At 42.5% G+C, this 18,917-nt stretch overlaps 2 protein-coding genes across 6 annotated transcripts in view; one reads left to right on the top strand and one right to left on the bottom strand.

Annotated features, from left to right (window-relative positions):
• The window catches only part of hyls1 (HYLS1 centriolar and ciliogenesis associated), a 25,179-nt gene extending 6,395 nt beyond the window's left edge, over window positions 1-18,784 (bottom strand). The window contains exons 1-7 of one of the 5 annotated variants that reach the window (XM_033025420.1): window positions 14,932-15,123; window positions 12,451-12,530; window positions 11,346-11,447; window positions 10,746-10,817; window positions 9,377-9,468; window positions 5,490-5,737; window positions 3,582-3,640 (exon numbers count right to left, since the gene is read on the bottom strand). In XM_033025420.1, the coding sequence (XP_032881311.1) occupies window positions 3,582-3,640; window positions 5,490-5,737; window positions 9,377-9,468; window positions 10,746-10,817; window positions 11,346-11,445 (571 nt within the window). In that variant the 5' untranslated portion in view covers window positions 11,446-11,447; window positions 12,451-12,530; window positions 14,932-15,123. The other 4 variants (XM_033025417.1, XM_033025419.1, XM_033025421.1 and 1 more) reach the window with 4 other exon arrangements.
• The window catches only part of edaradd (EDAR associated death domain), a 31,297-nt gene continuing 31,160 nt past the window's right edge, over window positions 18,781-18,917 (top strand). Inside the window, exon 1 of the mRNA XM_033025424.1 lies at window positions 18,781-18,917. Coding sequence (XP_032881315.1) covers window positions 18,878-18,917 — 40 coding nt within the window. The 5' untranslated portion in view covers window positions 18,781-18,877.

Below are 18,917 nucleotides of genomic sequence, written 5' to 3'. Positions count from 1 at the left end.
CTCAAATTAGGAGACCAAAATTGCACACAATACTCCAGGTGCGGTCTCACCAGGACCTTGCGCAACTGCAGTAGGACCTCCTTGTTCCTAAACTCAAATCCTCTCGCAATGAAGGCCAACATGCCATTAGTGTTCTTCACTGCCTGATGTACCCGTTTGCATACTTTCAGTGACTGATGTATAAGCACACGCAGGTCTTGTTGCACATCCTTTTCCTAAACTGACACCATTCAGATAATAATTTGCCTTCTTGTACTTGCCAACAAAGTGGATCTCACATTTATCCACATTATACTGCATCTGCCCACTCACCCAACCTATCCAAGTCACCCTGCAAACTCATAGCATCCTCATCGCAGCTAACACTGCCACCCAGCTTTGTGTCATCTGCAAACTTAGAGATGTCACATTTAATTCCCTCATCTAAATCATTAATATATATTGTAAATAACTGGGGTCCCACCACCAAGCCTTGCGGCATCCCACTAGTCACTGCCTGCCATTCTGAAAAGGACCAATTAATTCCTACTCTTTGTTCCTGTCTGCCAACCAGTTCTCAATCCATGTCAATCCCCGACCTCCACTATCATGTGCTCTAATGTTGCACACTAATCTCTTGTGTGGGACCTTGTCAAAGGCTTAGTGAAAGTCCAGATGCACCACATCCACTGGCTCTCCCAGTGAATGGACATATTCTACTTGTTACATCCTCAAAGAATTCCAGAAGATTAGTCAAGCATGATTTCCCCTTCATAAATCCATGCTGACTTTGACCGACTCTGTCACTACTTTTCAAATGCGCTGCTATAACATCTTTAACAATCGACTCAAGCATCTTCCCCACTACCGAAGGCTAACTGGTCTATAATTTCCCATTTTCTCTCTTCCTCCTTTCTTAAAAAGTGGGGTTACATTGGCTACTCTCCAGTCCACAGGAACCGATCCAGAGACAAGAGAACATTGGAATATGATCATCAATGCATCCAAGATTTCTAGGGCCAACTCCTTGAATACTCTGGGATGCAGACCATCAGGCCCTGGGGATTTATCTGCCTTTAGTCCCAACAGTTTACCGAACACCATTTCCTGACTAATGTAGATTTCCTTCAGTTCCTCCCTCCCACTAGATCCTTGGTTCCCTAGTATTTCTGGGAGATTGGGTCTGTCTTCACTAAGGAAGACACAAACAAAGTACTCATTTAACTGTTTAAGAAGGAACTGCAGTTCTGAGAAGGAACTTCCGTCTGAAGAAGGGTTTCGGTCCGAAACGTTGCCTATTTCCTTCGCTCCATAGATGCTGCTGCACCCGCTGAGTTTCTCCAGCTTTTTTGTGTACCTACTCATTTAACTATTCTGCCATTTCCTTGTCGTCCATTATAAATTCACCTGTCTCTGATTGCCATTTGTCTTCACTAATCTTTTCCTTTTTACATATCTAAAGAAGCTTTTGAAGTGTTTTTATATTTCCCGCAAGCTTTCTTTCATGCTCTTCCCCCCCCCCCTCTTAATTAACCCCTTTGTCCTCCTCTATTGAGTTCTAAATTTCTCCCAGTCCTCCGATTTGCTCTCCCAGTCCTCCGGTTTGTAAATGAAGTTGAATAAATTCAAACTAGATGAAAAATATTTACATGAAAGAGTGAAAAACCTGTTGCAAGTCACTTAAGGGCAATGGTGGCGTCAGACAGAGCCGATTCATTCCAATATTGTGTTGCATAAAAACACTACCAGTCATAACACTGCCATGCAGTAGAATTAATCTACAACTTGGTGCTTTACACATTTGCAGGTTTTTCTTGCCTCATATCATATTTGATAGGAAACTAAATAGTTTATTTATTGTCACATGGACCGAGGTACAGTGAAGAATTTTTGATGCATGCTAACCAGTCAGCGGAAGGACAATATATGATTACATTCGAGCTATTCACAGTACAGATACATGATAAAGGGGATAACGTGAGGAACGTTTAGTGCAAGATAAAGCCAGTAAAGTCAGAACAAAGATAGTCTGAGGGTCTCCAATGAGGTAGATAGTAATTCAGGACTGCTCTATAATTGTGGTAGGATAATTCAGTCACCTGATAACAGCTAGGAAGAAACTGCCCCTGAATCTGGATGTATACTTTTTCACCTGTTGCCTGAAGATAGAGGGTAGAAGAGGGAGTGGCCAGATTGTGACTCATCCTTGATTATGCTGCTGGCCTTGCTGAGGCAGCATGAGCTATACATGGGGATAATGGATGGGAGTTTCGTTTGTGTGATGGCTTGTGCTGCGTCCAAAATTTTATGCAATTTCTTGCCATCTTGGATGGAGCTGTTCCCAAGCCATGCTGTGGTGCATCCCGATAAAATGCTTTCTAAGGCACATCTGTAGAAGTTGGTAAGAGTTGTTGGGTTCATGCCAAACTGCCTAGGCCTGCTAAGGAAGTAGAGGCATTGGAGTGCTTTCTTGGCCGCTGCTTCAATATGGGTGGTCCCTTGAGGTTGTTGGTGAAATAGTTCTGTAGCTTGTAGAATAGTGAAAAACTCAATCAGATTGTTTTAACATGTAATGCCTATTGTATCTTTCACTTCAGAATGAAGCACATTTCAGCATTAGTCACTAAGTTTTTGGAGAATGAAGCAGATATACTTTGATCTAAACATTGTGCCTATACGTGTGTGACCTGGCAGTCCCTAATGCCAATAAACAAAATGGACACCATTGCACTCCATAGCACTTGAAGTCCCTTCCCTCATCTGGAATACAAAACTGAAAACAAATCTGGCCACGTGGTTTTATATTTAGTATCCATATGTCATGACCTTAGACGAGGCACAAAGGTTCCAAACTTGTCATTGCAATACATTGACCTTCCCATCTTACTTTTAACCACTAAAAACATAAAGTTTTCATAAATATTACCAAGAAGCTCTGAACATTGCATTTTACATGCATTTGAACCAAAGAAACCAAGTATGTGTAATTAAGCCATCAAGCCAACCCCCCCTCCCCCCCCCCAATAAATGATCATCATATGTTCCCAAAATACAGTTGAAAAAAGATTCATGTTTACTGGGAATGCAATGATGGCTAAATAAATCTGTGTTCGAGGACAAACTTTTCGATTCCATTCAGTGCAAGTAGTTAACGTATAGTTGGTTTAAGCCTGTGAATCTATCTTGTTTTGACTCAATGATGGTCTAGGAAGCCTCTTCCTTCGACATCTCCAAAGGCTGGGGAGTATTATCATTTACTACAAATTGTTTATTCGAAAGCAGGTTCGTTTTTTTTTAAATTATCACTGCCATTGTATTGATTTATACACGATTTCTTAATTAACAACCAGTCTATCTTTCTATTTCACAGTAAGCAACACATTTCAGCAGATGGACAGGCTTACTAGCTCTTTCACAAGGAAAATAACAGTAAGAGGCTTAGAGGAGGATTTGAAGGATTCATTTACTGTAGAACCAATACTTGAACAGAGAAGCAAACCTTATTTTAGGCAATCTTCCTAATGGAATAATCTGTACTGCAATAACTCATAATAACGTGGATGCCCCAAAGACTGAGAAGACAGCCAGACCGTGGTATTTACCAGAATCAGTTTCAGTGAAGGTTGATTCATCACAGACATGCAACTGTCCATTCTTCTTCCTGCATTATAGAGCAATGCATTAAAAAAAATACATCACAAAAGTAATCATATTTGCATCTAATACATGCACAACACAAACTAGAAATTGAATGCAAAATATGAGAAAGTGATCAGCTTCCAAATTCTAATACAATTTTCATAGGAACAGAATACTTCATCTTAATCTCTTATTTTGCAATTTAAAAAAAAATTGTAATAATAGGGCAGAGTCTAAAAAATGTGAGAATGGAGAAAATACAATACAATTCCAATACAATTCAATTTATTGTCATTTGGACCCCTTGAGGTCCAAACGAAATGCCGTTTCTGCAGCCATACATTACAAACAAATAGACCCAAGACACAACATAATTTACATAAACATCCATCACATTGCTGTGATGGAAGGCCAAAAAAACTTCTCTCTCCACTGCACTCTCCCCCCCGATGTCAGAGTCAAAGTCAAAGCCCCCGGCGGGCGATGGCGATTGTCCCGTGGCCATTAAAGCCACGCCGGGTGATGCAAGGTCGCACACCGGGTCTTGGTGTTAGAGCCCCCGGCGTGCGCTCGCAGCCCGCAGCCATTCCAAGCCGCGCGGGGCGGTGCTGTAAGGCCCCGCTCCAGGTGCTCTTCAACCCCGCAACTCGGGCGGGAGAAGTCGCCGCTGCGGAAGCCCCGAAAAGCGGACTCCCTCCAGGGACCCGCGGGCTCCCGGTGCCGCCCGCCAAACCCGCAGTTGCAGCCACCGAATCTCCGGGGGTCGGGTCGCAGCAGCGTCCACCACAGCTCCACCCGCTCTGGACTCGGCCAGCTCCGCGACGGTGAGGTGAGTAGTCGGCACCAGAGCCCCCGGTCTTCCTGTTGGAGGCCGCTCCTCATTGCAGCCCCAACGACAACGGAGACCCGACAAAGAAAAGGTCGGGTCTCCCGTGCAGGGAGAGATTTAAAAGTTACCCCCAACCCCCCCACACCACCCCCACCCCCCCCCCCCCACACACATACCCCAACAAAAATAACAAAAACTACATAAAAACATAGACATAAAATAATAAAAACGCAGACGGACTGCAGAGGCCGCAGCTGACGAGAGTCGCGCCGCCTACCGGATCTCTAACAGATCTCTCAACCATTTAAAATCATACAACATTGGGTATTTGTAACTTTTGTTCCTGTGTATAAACATGAAACATGTTTTGAAATATTTCCACGGAACAGCAAAAAAAATGTATGTTCTTTCTGTATTTTAAGAGCTCTCTGTAGCTGTACCTGAAATCACAAATAAAACCACAGAGCTACAAAAGTCTAGAATTGTGTTGGAGACACCAGAAACTGCAAATGCTGGAATCTAGAGCAAGAGACAAAATGCTGTAGAAACTCAGTGGGTCAGGCATCATCCTGTCCGACTGAGTTCCTGCAGCAGTTTTTTTTCTCTAGAATTGTGTTAATGCTTAATTATCTTCAAGAGAAGTAAGGAAAAATCAAACAGTCCCAACAGGAGAAAATCGCTGATAATCAAACATGATTAATGTTAGTCTAAATTTACTAAATTAAACAGGATTAATGTTGGTCTAAATTTACAAAAGCAAAAAATTGACATTTACAAAAAGCATTATAAATTCAAAAATTCAAATAAATATTTACCAAGGATATAATATGCAACATGTTTTTAATTTGCTTACAGGAAACAAAGAAAAGTGTAGTGACTTAAGAATCCTCAATTTCATTACAGGTTATTCAGAACAGCATGCTTAAAAATATTTTGGGACATTGAAATTTAGGATTAAAGGATTATTTCAACACTTCAATTTAGTTGGAAAATGTGGTTAACATATTTAGTCTTCATACAAAATCATTGTCAGCTTACATACCTTAACACTTTTCTCTTAATAATCGGTTTCCTAGTGTTTTCAGGGAACGTTTCAGGGCTGCTCGTCCCACTGTTCTCAGATTGCATCTGACTGATATCACTCTCTTGATCAGGGCTATTCTGAAGAATTAACTTTGACGGTGCTGATGTGCTTCTGAACAGGTTTGGTGCCACTGTATATCTGCTGTATGTGTCAGACTGATGAAATCCTGTAGGAAAACGTTGGAAAATCTCCCTCGTATATGAAATCTATAAACATCAAGGAATATACCAATTAAAATGATAATTTATGCACAACTATTTCATAGGCAAGTCATTGAACTCAGGTTCCGTGGATTAGTTTAGATCTCAGGAGATAATCTCAACAAGCTGACTCATTTCGACCGTGTTAAGATACAAGTAACAGTGATGTTACCGAGTCTGGAGATTTTGAGTTATAAAGACAGGCTCGATAAGCTTGGACCTTTTTCCTAGATGCATAGGTGGCCAAGGGGTATAGCAGGCCCTCCCCGGTCATGACTGGTCGGATGCAAGCCTGGGCAATGTCAAATGGAGGACAGGCTGTTGCTCATGCAGCATGTCCCCCCTCTCCACGTCGCTGATCGATCCAAAGGAACAGCAGGGCCGTTACAGTTTGGCACCAGCGCCGTCGCAGAAGCTGCCAGAACGAGGTTGTAAACAACGACGAACTGCCTGAGGGGCTCCAAGTACGGATTTTCTTGAGGTTTACTCCTGGAGCCTTTTCCATGACTAACTATGGCCACAAGGCAGTGGAGGTTTTAAATCAGAGTTCTCCCTCTCCTAGATGGACTGCCTTCCCAGGCTGACGAGTCCTCATCTGCCAAAGACTCGTGGGGGCAGGAGCGTCTACCTTCCCATGCAGGTCTACAGCACCTGCCCACTGCCCAGAAGCCAAGCGGTGACCTTATAAATGTTTATACAATCATGAGAGACAAAGAGAAAGTGAGTAGCGAGACCCCATGCCGCTCCCACCCACCATGGTAGGGAAGGCTAAACTAGAGGGCATCGGTGAGAGGTAAAAGACTTAAGAGACCATGCTGACGTCAGCCTATTTTATCGTGTACTTCTAAGTACTCCGTAACCTCACCCTTTATAGTGGACTCTAAAATCTTACCAACCACTGAAGTCAGACGAATAGTTCCCACTATTCTGCTTTGCTCCATTCTTGTACAACGGGGTAATAATGGCAATTTTCCAATCGTCCAGAACCACTCCTGACTCTAGTGATTCTTAAAATATCATTATTAATGCCGTCACAATCTCTGAAGCCACCTCTTTCAGAACCCTAGGGTGCTGTCCATCCAATCCAGATGACTTATCCACCTTCAGCCCTTTCAGCTTACCAAGCACCTTCTCCTTAGTAATAGCCACTCTACTAACTTCCACCCCGACTCTTTTGAATTTCAGGCACATTGCTGGTGTCTTCCACTGTGAAGACTGATGCAAAAAAGTTATTCAACTCCTCTGCCATTTCTTTATTCCCCATTATCACTTCTCCTGCATCATTTTCTAGCGATCCCACGTCCACTCTTGCCTCTTTATATAACTGAAGAAACTCTTGCTCTCCTCTTCTATATTATTAGCTAACTTACCTTCGTATTTCCTCTTTTCTCCCCATATTGACTTTTTAGTTACCTTCTGTTCTTTAAACGCCTCCCAATCCTCTGGCTTCCCACTAATCTTTGCAATGTTATATGCCTTCTCTTTTAGTTTTATACTGTACTTGATATCTCTTGTCAGCCATGGTCACCTCATTCTCCCCCTAGAATCTTTCTTCCTCTTTGGAATGAAAAGACCCTGCATCTTCCAAGTTATTCCCAGAAATTCTTCCCATTGCTGGCCCATGTATAGGGTGATTTCACGAAAGGTCACTGGAGCGTAGATCCGCACCCACGTGACCGAAAATTTTAACTGGGGGACAAGCGTCACTTCCGGTACATGTTAGTGAATAGGAAAACACGCACTTTCACACCCGTTAAAAACATCGAAAACGGCCCGTTTTTGAGCTGCAATTAACTGTTACCAGTCGGGGTGACCGTGAGGCACAGCTACCTAAATTTACAGTCCAAAAAAAAGATAGAAACTAAGGTAAATTCAAGAGGGAGCTGAAGGTGTGAAAACAGCGGAAGTTGTTAGCGGACATTTGCCGTGGAGATTTAAAGATCGAAAATATCGGGAATTATCGCGTTTGCTCGCTGCATTTCAAAAGTGGCATTATTGACTTTTTATCTTTATTCATTTGTTATATGAAAAGTATTAAAAGTTAAAAATCCGTCAGTAAAATTGCAAAATCGCCCATGGTTCTCAGGTGGGTTTTAACATGCAAAATGAAAACGCTTCTGAAGCTCCATTTACCATTTAAATAATCGTAAACTATCAATGCGTTTTGAAATAAATTTTACTGAGATGCAAGCTAAGGAATGGGATAATTGTCAGCTGTTAGTTGGACAAAAGCAGGACATTTTATTATTTGCCAAAATATATTTCTCAATGTTTCTTGTTTCAAGCCTGCACAATCACCCAAACTACTTATTTATTTATTTATTTATCATGTAATAACAGACAAGCCTGCAGCATGGAATGATGTCAACAATCCTGATTGGGCACCCACTGTGAGCAGGATAGACAATGTGCACAAGAACGCCATGCACGTGCAACAAGAAGAGAGTATTAAAGCAGATTTGGTTGCAGCTCAAGCATCTATAGCTCTGCAAGTTGATGGCGTTCTTGTGCACATTGTCTATCCTGCTCACAGTGGGTGCCCAATCAGGATTGTTGACATCATTCCATTTAAACATTCCTTAGCTTACATCTCAGTAAAATTTATTTCAAAATGCATTGATAGTTTACGATTATTTAAATGGTAAATGGAGCTTCAGAAGCGTTTTCATTTTGCATGTTAAAACCCACCTGAGAACCATGGGCGATTTTGCAATTTTACTGACGGATTTTTAACTTTTAATACTTTTCATATAACAAATGAATAAAGATAAAAAGTCAATAATGCCTTACTTTTGATGAAATGCAGCGAGCAAACGCGATAATTCCCGATATTTTGGATCTTTAAATCTCCACGGCAAATGTCCGATAACAACTTCCGCTGTATTTACACCTTCAGCTCCCTCTTGAATTTACCTTAGTTTCTATCTTTTTTTTGGACTGTAAATGTAGGTAGCTGTGCCTCACGGTCACCCCGACTGGCACAGTTAATTGCAGCTCAAAAACTGGCCGTTTTCGATGTTTTTAACGGGTGTGAAAGTGCGTGTTTTGAAGTGACGCTTGTCCCCCAGTTAAAATTTTCGGTCACGTGGGTGTGGATCTACGCTCCAGTGACCTTTCGTGAAATCACCCTATAGGAACGGTTTGGAGGAATATAGGCCAGACCCAAGCAAGGGGGACTAGCTTAGTTAAGCAACTTGGATGGCAAGGCCAAGTTGGGCCAAAGGGCATGTTTCTGTGCTGTATATCACCATGACTAAGTAGTAGGTCATCTGGGTCTAAAGCCCTCTATTTAACAAGATCATGGGTGACCTGACTGTAACCTCAACTGTACCACCCTGCTCTAAACAATCATTTATCAAAAAAACAATATTATTCAAAAATATTCAAAATTTCAGCTTCTATTGCACTTTCATGAAGTTCCAATGACTCGTGACACTTTAGAGAAACTTTTACCTAATTTCCCTTAAATGGTCTCCTTTTCAAAAACGGCCAAATTATATCGAAATTCAGTTTTTATATTTTCAGTTGTTCAATTTTCAATACTTTTTCAAGAGTTTCAATATTCAGTTTTTTTGACCGTGACAAAATCTTTAGCTATAGCCTCTCTCCAGTTCTCCATCATTTAGAAAACAATATTCTACTCACCCGATTCTCTTTTTCAGAGTTGAACTCTCGTCGATCATTAGGTTGGGTTGCTAAAATGGGCTGTTGTGTGGAACTACTTTTCATCTGTATATCTTGATAGGAAAATACCATATCACATTTTCAAAAAAAAGCAGCATCCTTCACAAACATTTACCACTTAGTGAATTTAAATACAGCAAATCCTGATACGTTCTAATCTTCAAACTATTGATGGAAACTTCAGAAGAGTACAAATTTTGTAGCCATGGAAACGGAAAAACTATTTGTTGGAAGGAATATAACACTTTACAGGTAAAATTCATCGATAATTGATACTTTGCTTCAAACTTGCTTTTTCTGGCCCAATAATAATTGTAATTAACATGCTTTTATTGGTTTAATTGTATTCTGTGTAGGTACGACAGATGGCGACAGATCGGGACGACAGATGGCACAATGGGCTAAGTGTTCGGCTGGCAACCGGAAGGTAGCCGGTTCGAATCCTGCTTGGAGTGCATACTGTCGTTGTGTCCTTGGGCAAGACACTTCACCCACCTTTGCCTGTGTGTGAATGTGTGTGAGTGATTGGTGGTGGTCGGAGGGGCCGTAGGCGCAGATTGGCAGCCACGCTTCCGTCAGTCTGCCCCAGGGCAGCTGTGGCTACAGAAGTAGCTTACCACCACCGAGTGTGACTGAGGAGTGAATGAATAATGCGATGTAAAGCGCCTTGAGTATTAGAAAGGCGCTATATAAATCCCATCCATTATTATTATTATTACAACAGATCAATAATTCCATTTACTTTTTTTGTAAAATGTATGTGAATTACTATAGTATTGATGAAATTAAGCTATTCACATGACATGAATTTGGCTGAGACAAGAAATAATGGTCACAAATGAATATCCCAAAGAATGATTTTTAAAAAGTTGGTGAACTACTGACATTTCTTTACCAACAACAAATGACAATAAATTGTATTGTATTGTATTGTAATGTGTTTTTGTATGTATGGTACATTAGAGAATTATACAGCAATGTGGCACATGGTGCAATTCCATTCATTTTATGGAAAGGAATGTCTGCCAGGGACTGGGGTTTGCAATAATAAATTAAGATTTTTTTTTTTTAATTGAGCATGTTCATGTGATATCAGCAGAATTCAGCCTATCAAATCTACTTGATTGATTCACCATTCATATCTCCCCAAAGCCACAAATGTTGATGGCTCAAAGAAGTCCTCCCAACTTTTGATTCTCCCACAGAGTTGAGATTTAAAATGCAGATTGAGACTGTTTCACTGCTTATATTTGACTTGCTTTATCCCACTTTGATTGACAAGTTGTTTTATCAAAAATATTGCAAAAATAATTTAACGGCTTTACAGTACCACATGATTCTGAACTGGCTTTACTGGAGCCTTGACTCTTTGAACTCTCATGCTTGATCAGTTCTTCCAGATCTGGAAAAACAAAACAGCATTAATGCATTTAACCATGGTCATTATTCGACTGAACTATTCATTAGATATTACTATGTTGTCTTAATAGCCATTAGTTTATCTTAAAGCAATAATAAATCAATAGTAATAAAGCAAGATGTTCGAGAATTTGCTGAAGGAGAAAGACTTAGGAATGTTGATATTGAACTTGGATGTTCTTCATTAAGTAAGATATCCTGATAGCTGTTACGTTCCATTACTTTCTTAGAAGATGCACTACATCGTGCTCAATCTTAGGAACAGGCAATCATATGTTCTTCTACCTCAACTTCTTCAGCCTGGTTTAAACAGGATTGGTCAGTTCAAAATGGTCCACTTGGTCAAGATTATATAATTTGCAATATACCATTAATTATCTCCTTCTTCAGGAAAGAATTAAAAGTAAAAACCCAACCAGTAGCGGTGAATCTCTAAGGGTGTAAAACAGTTTGCTCATGGAATACATAGTTATTTAATACAAATACATATCAGTGTAATGCAACTTCTTACCTTTTCTGAACTCACAAAGTTGATGTTGTGGGACATTGTGGTAGCCCAACAAACTCAACTGCTCTTGAATATCTTGATCAGTGAAATTAAGTCCTGCCATTACTGAAGAAACAAAAATGTTTGTTTGGACTGTTGCCAAATTTTACTGATGTATTTTCAGAGAATATAGACCAAGGTCAATTATTGTGAAAACATTTAAAATAAATTAAAAACAGAAAACAGTGGTTACATCTCCAGAAAGAAACGGCTGACATATCAGGACACTGATAAAATAATGTGTAAATACTGATTACATTTTGAGTAGCCACAGAAGCTGCAGCAAATCTTTTACATCCTCATTTCAAATTAAATGCTTTTAAATGCCTTGATTGCCCCAAAAATTTAACTCTATTCATTTTATGGAAATAATATTGTACATTGTTATGATCTTTAGAATCCTTTATACATCCCAAAACGAATTAATGTCTGAAATATTCTTACTATAAATGGCACCTCCCTTTTCACCCCCAATGACAATACTGGGATTGTCAGTGAAAGAGCAGAGCTGCACGTTCGAAATGTGCGAGATTAGGGGTGGGTAAGGGGGCAGTTAGAGAGGAAAAGATCGAGAGAGGGTAGAAGGCAGGCAATGGGAGTACAAGAGGAGGACAGTTAAATGCGGGAGAAAGGGGGCTCCTTGTCGGAGAAATATGCCCCGAAGCGACAGAAAAAGCTTGACATCATGCCTGGCTTGAAACTCGTTGAAGTGTGGCACAGGTGTATGAAGGCAAGACCTCTGCTGAAGACTGATTGTTCAATATTGGAGATGGGGATGGAGGGTTGTGGTGAAAACAGCGAAGTAGGATCTCGACCCAAAACATCGTCAATCCTTTTCCTCCACACATTGCGAAACAAGGAACTACAGATGCTGGAATCTTGAGCAAAACACAAAGTGCTGGAGTACCTCAGCGGGCCAGATAGCGTCTCTGGAGGGAATGAATAGGCGACCTTTCAGGTTGGGACCCTTCTGCAGACGCTGATATTTTGTGCTTCTCTCCACAGATGCTGCCTGACCAGCTGAGAACCTCCAGCAAAAAGGAAAGATAAGGACTTCTGCAGCACTTTCCTTTTCATTTTTAACACATTATCGCCATTACAACCTCACTGTCACTGCCATGACAACCGACACCCAGCCATAACCACCTCCTAAAATATAAAGACACAAAGTGCTCGAGTAGCTCACGCCTGCAGAGAACATTTGCAGTGCTATCCAAATTCTTCAGAGATGCTGCCTGATCCACTGAACTTCTCCAGCACTTTGTGTCCTTTTGTGTATTAAGGTTCTGCAACGCCCTATCTCACTGCACCCCCTCTGTGTTCTGTCTATTTGCATATCTTTCATTAATTTATTCTATGTAGCTTTTCATATCTCTCGGTTCCCTCTCCCCTGACTCTCAGTCTGAAGAAGGGTTTCCACCCGAATCATCACCTATTCCTTCTCTCCAGTTATGCTGCCTGAGTTGCTCCAGCACTTTGTGTCTATCTTCGGCATAAACCAGAATCCGTCGTTAAGAGTCATAGAGTGATACAGTGTGGAAACAGGCCCACACCAGCCAACAATGTCCCAGGTACACTAGTCCCACTTGCCTGCGCTTGGTCCATATCCCTCCAAACCTGTCCAATCCAAGTACCTGTCCAACTGTTTCTTAAACAATGGGATAGTCCCAACCTCAACGACCTCCTCTGGCAGCTTGTTCCATACACCCACCACCCTTTGTGTGAAAAAGTTACATCTCAGATTCTTATTAATCTTTCCCCTTCACCTTGAACCTATGTCCTCTGGTCCTCGATTCCCCTACTCTGGGCAAAAGACTCTGTGCATCTACCTGATCTATTCCTCTCATGATTTTGTATACCGCTATAAGATCTCCCCTCAACATCCTGCACTCCATGGAATAGAGATCCATACTAATCTTGCCCTGTATGTTCTCATCCAAATCATTGATCTGGATGACAAATAGTAACGGGCCCAGCACCGAACCCTGAAGCACACCACTAGGCACAGGCATCCAGTCTGAGACGCAATCTTCCACCATTACCCTGCACTTCCTTCCATGGATCCAATTTGCTATCCATTCAGCTATCTCTCTCTCTCTCTCCTTGGATCCCATGAGATCTAACCTTCCAGAGCAGCCTATCATGCAGAACCTTGTCAAACGCCTTACTGAAGTCCATGTACACAACATCTACAGCTCTGCCTTCAGTACTTCTTCGACAGTAACCCTGACTGCTCTCAAGACACTTCCAGTGATTGCTCCAATTTCCTCCATACTATTGTCTTTCTCCTCAATAAACACAGAGGAAAAATACTCATTTAGGACCATGCCCATCTCTTGTGGCTCCACACAGAGGTGATCGCTTTGATTCCTGAGGTCCCACTCTCTCTCTAGTTAACCTTTCCCACTTATGTATTTATAAAATCTTTTGGAATTGTCCTTAATGCTATCCACCAGAGCTACCTCCTGGCCCCTTTTTGCCCATCTGATTTCCTTTTTTAGTTTACTCCTGAGTTCCCGAAACTCCTCCAGGGATGCACTTGATCCCTACTGCCTATACCTGTCCCATGCATCCTTCTTGTTTTTGACCAACGTCTCAATCTCCCTCGTCAGCCAAGCTTCCTTACGTGTGCCTGCTTTGTCCTTCACTATAACGAGACGTACACATCCCGAGCTTGCACCAGTCAACTTGAGCGAGACCTTCTCTCATACCCTCAAAGTTGGCCTTACCCCAGTTGAGCATTTTAACACGTGGTCCCTCTCCGTCCCTATCCATAACTATCTTAAACCTAGTCACTGGTCCCAAAAAGCACCTCCACACACACTTCATTAACTTGCCCTTCCCGATTTCCCAATACTCTCACGTGCGGGGGCCTCCACATACTGCTTAAGAAAACTCTTCTGAACACTTTTGAGGAATTGCACCCCATCTGAACCCTCCACACTATGATTTTCCCAGTCTATATTGGAAAAGTTAAAATCCCCTACTACAACAACCTTACTTAATCAGCAGCTGTCTGCAATCTCCCATCACATTTGTTCTAATTCCCGCTGACAATTCGGGTGTCTGTAGTACACCCGCAACAAGGTGATCATCCCTTTTTTTGTTCCTCAGCTTCACCCATATAGCCTCACTAGACGAATCATCCACAATGTCACCTCTGACCACAGCAGTGACATCCTCCTTAACCAACAACGCAACCCCACACCTCCTCTTTTTCCCTCACCTGAAGTTCCTGTACCCTTCCTATACAACCAGTATCTGTAGTCCTCATTGAAATTCTTACTTGCAGCAGCACAACTGAAACATAGTACCTGTACTTGTATCGGCGACCTTTCCGGTCGGGGCATTTCTACAGACTTTACATATTTGTGTTTCTCTCCATAGATGCTGCCTGACCAGCTGAGCTCCTCCAGCACGTTTATTTTCCTTTTAATTATCGCCATCACAACCTCTCCCCAGCCGCCGTGACTACCGATACTCAGCTACAAACACCTGCACTCCACCATAACCACCTTCTAATACCAAACACACGGTGCTAAGATCTCACCCGAGCCCCAGCCCGGTGCAACACACGGTGCGGTGCCGTGCCGTCCTTCTTTTCCCCGACCGACAGCTGCCGGCCTCCTCCTTCTCTCCGCGCGCGGGCCGAGCCGGGCCACCGCCACCACCCGCCGCGCGCTCTCTCCCTCTCTCTCTCCGCGCGCGGGCCCACCCGCGGGAAGGAACCGACGGTTCAAACACCGACCGTTAAAATGAGCCGAACCCGCGCTACTGCGCCTGCGCCAGCTGTGGGCGGAAACAGCGAGTGATGTCGCGTCGCCGTCTCTAGGCAAGTCTCATAGAGTCATACAGAGTGAAACGCCCCCTCAGCCCAACCTCCCCACACCCACCAATACGCCCCATCTGCCTGCGTTTGGCCCTATACTGCTGAACCTTTCCTATCAATGTACCTGTCCGAATGTCACGGGATTTACAAGAGTCGCTGCTTCAAAAAGGCAGCCGCATCATCAGACACCCAGACCATCCCGGCCTCACACTCATTTCACCCCTGCCATCGGGAAGAATGTACAGTAACCTGAAAACTAACGTCAAGGTTCAGGAACAGCTTCATCCCTACAGCCATCAGGCTATTAAACACGACAACCTCCAAATAAGCTCTGAACTACATAGACTTGGGGGCATTGGTTTTGTCTTTTTGCATTATTATTGTTAGTTTGTTGTTTTATATGTATGGATGTATATGTGTGCATATGTAGGATATAGAAACATAGAAAATAGGTGCGGGAGTAGGCCATTCGGCCCTTCGAGCCTGCACCGCCATTCAATATGATCATGGCTGATCATCCAAGTCAGTATCCTGTACCTGCCTTCTCTCCATATCCCCTGATCCCTTTAGCCACAAGGGCCACATCTAACTCCCTCTTAAATATAGCCAATGAACTGGCCTCAACTACCTTCTGTGGCAGAGAATTCCAGAGATTCACCACTCTCTGTGTGAAAAATGTTTTCATCATCTCGGTCCTAAAAGATTTCCCCCTTATCCTTAATCATATATATATATACTGAACTTTTTTTCTCGTTTATTATATTGTTTACTATGTTTGCATATTCTGTTATGCTGCTGTAAGTAAGAATTTAATTGTTCTATCTGGGACATATGACAATAAAACACTCTTGACTCTTGACCTCAACTACCTCCTCTGGCAGCTCGTTCCATATACCAACCACCCTTTGTGTGAAATAGTTGCCCTTCGGGTTCCTATTAAATTGTTCCCCTCTCTATGTCCTCTGGTTCTTGATTCCCCTACTCTGGGTAAAATACACTATCCAATTACCTTATCTATTCCATGGTTAATGGTTATTAATGTACTGTTTTTATTTGTTTCACATATATTACCCATGATGAGTGCATTCCCATAGTTTAGAAGTCTCAATAAGGGTTCCAACCCAAAAAGTCATCTATTCCCTTTCTCCAGAGATGCTACCTGACCCACTGAGTTGCTCCAGCACTTTGTGTCTATCAACTTGTTTTGTTTAGTTTAATTTATTGTAAAATTTACCGAGGTACAGTGAAAAGCTTTTTTGTTGTGAGCTATCCAGTCAGCAGAAGGACTACACATGATTACAATCAAGTTGTCCACAGTGTACAGATACAGGATAAATGAAATATCATTTAGTGCAAGATAAAGTCCAGCAAATACAGCTCATTCAATACACCTACCACCCTTTGTGTAAAAAAAGTTACCCCTCAGGTTCCTATTGATCACACTAGTTCTATGTTATATCACCTTTGCTTCCACTCCCTACACACGAGGGGCAATTTACAGAGGCCAACTAATCTACAAACATCGTAAGGTCATAAGTGATAGTAGAATTAGGCTATTCAGCCCATCAAGTCTACTCCATCATTCAATCATGGCTGATCTATCACTCCCTCCTAACCCCATTCTCCTGCCTTCTCCCCATAATCTCTGACACCTGTTCTAATCAATAATCTACATCTCTGCCTCAAAAATATCCACTGACTTGGCCACCACAGCCTTCTGTGGCAAAGAATTCTACAGATTCACCACTCTCTGACAAAGAAATTTCTCCTCATCTCCTTCCTAAAAGAACATCCTTTAATTCTGAGGCTATGACCTCTAGTCCCAGACTCTCCCACTAGTGGAAACATCCTCACCACATCAACTCTATCCAAGCCTTTCACTATTCTGTATGTTTCAATGAGTCCCCCCTCATTCTTCTAAACGCCAGCGAGTACAGACCCAGTGCCGACAAATACTCATAGTGGGTTAACCTACTCATTCCTGGGATCATTCTTGTAAACCTCCTCTGGACCCTCATCAGAGCCAGCACATCCTTCCTCAGATATACTGCCCAAAATTGCTCACAAATGCGGCCTTACCAGCGCCTTATAAAGCCTCAGTATTACATCTCTGTTTTTGTACACAAGCCCTCTTAAAATAAATGCTACCATTGAGTTTGCTTTCTATACTACTGATTCGACTTGCAGATTAACTTCTTGGGAATCCTGCACCAGCACTCCTAAAGTCCCTTTGCACCTCCGATTTCTGGATTCTCTCCCTATTTAGAAAATAGTCTACGCCTTTATTCCTACTACCAAAATGCGTGACTCCACACTTTGCTGCACTATATTCCACCTGCCACTTCTCTGCCCACCCTGCCAATCTTTTCCAAGTCCTTCTGCAGAGTCCCTGCTTTCTCTACACTACCTGCCCTTCCACCTATTTTCGTATCATCTGCAATCTTGGCCACAAAGCCTTCAAGCAAATCATTAATATACATGCACGTGCACGTCTTTGGGATGTGGGAGGAAACCGGAGCTCCAGGAGGAACCTATATGGTCATAGGGAGAACGTGGAAACTGCACTCAGAGAGCACCCGAGGTCAGGATTGTACCCAGATCTCTCCAACTGTGAGGCAGCAGCTCCACCACTACATGCTATGTTTCAGGGATAAGGAGTAAAATACAAAGTGCTGGAGGATGACACTGGAAAGAGTGTAGAGATGTTGTCTGGACTCGAGGGCCTGAGCTCTAGAGAGAGATTGGGCAGGCTAGGACTTTGGTCCTTGGAGTGCAGGAGGTTGAGGGGTGATCTTATAGAGTTCAAGTTCAAGTGAGTTTATTGTCATGTGTCCCTGATAGGACAATGAAATTCTTGCTTTGCTTCAGCACAACAGAACATAGTAGGCATCAGTGTGTCCATAGGAACCTGAGGTGAGAAAGAGAAAGCAGGTAACTTCTGACCTGTTAGCCTTTCATTGACACCGATAAAATGCTGGAATCTGTAAAAAGAAGCATAAAATTACAGAATGCCTTGAAGAAAATACAGGACTGAGCAGAGTCCACCTAAGATTCATGTAAAGGAATATCACATTTGACTAATCCACTGGTATTCTATTTTAGATGTGACTAGCAAAGTAAGGGTGAGCTACTGGGTGTGTTGTGTACAAATCTTGAGATTTAGAAAGGCCCTCTGCATTTTACAAGAGGGCATTGTGAATCTGTGGGCAGCTTGTAAGAGGACATTTGTCTTCAAGATTCATCCTTTCCGATGCTTTAGTGAACAAGTTCAGTTCCAAATTTGCAAAAACAATAGTGCCATTCGCACACTGCAGTACTGGATCACTGGATTTCCGCGCGGTTTCATAATTCAGGTTAATGCAACAACAAAAGAACATAAAGTGTTGGAGTTACTCCAGCATTTTGTGTCCTTTTGTGTAAACCAGCATATGTGGTTGCTTGTTTCTACTTAATGCAATAGCATTTCAACTTGCACGCCTCATTCTCCACAGCTGAGTGACATACCTATAGAGAGCGCGCGTCCACCTCTCAAGAACACACTGTGCACCGCGCCTTCCATTCCCGGGAAGTGGAGCCCCGCTACTGTCCGCACTGTTGCACACCCTCCACTCTCGCTTCAGTTCATTTACAGCGGCTCTCCCGACCGGCCTCACCAGACATTGCTCGCATGGCGACCCTTGATCCACTGGACGGCCAATTGTCTGAAG

Source organism: Amblyraja radiata, chromosome 8 (assembly GCF_010909765.2).
Source record: "Amblyraja radiata isolate CabotCenter1 chromosome 8, sAmbRad1.1.pri, whole genome shotgun sequence".
Taxonomy (NCBI): Eukaryota; Metazoa; Chordata; class Chondrichthyes; order Rajiformes; family Rajidae; genus Amblyraja; species Amblyraja radiata.
Note: the sequence above shows the minus strand (reverse complement) of the source record. Positions and strands in the feature narration are given on the sequence as shown.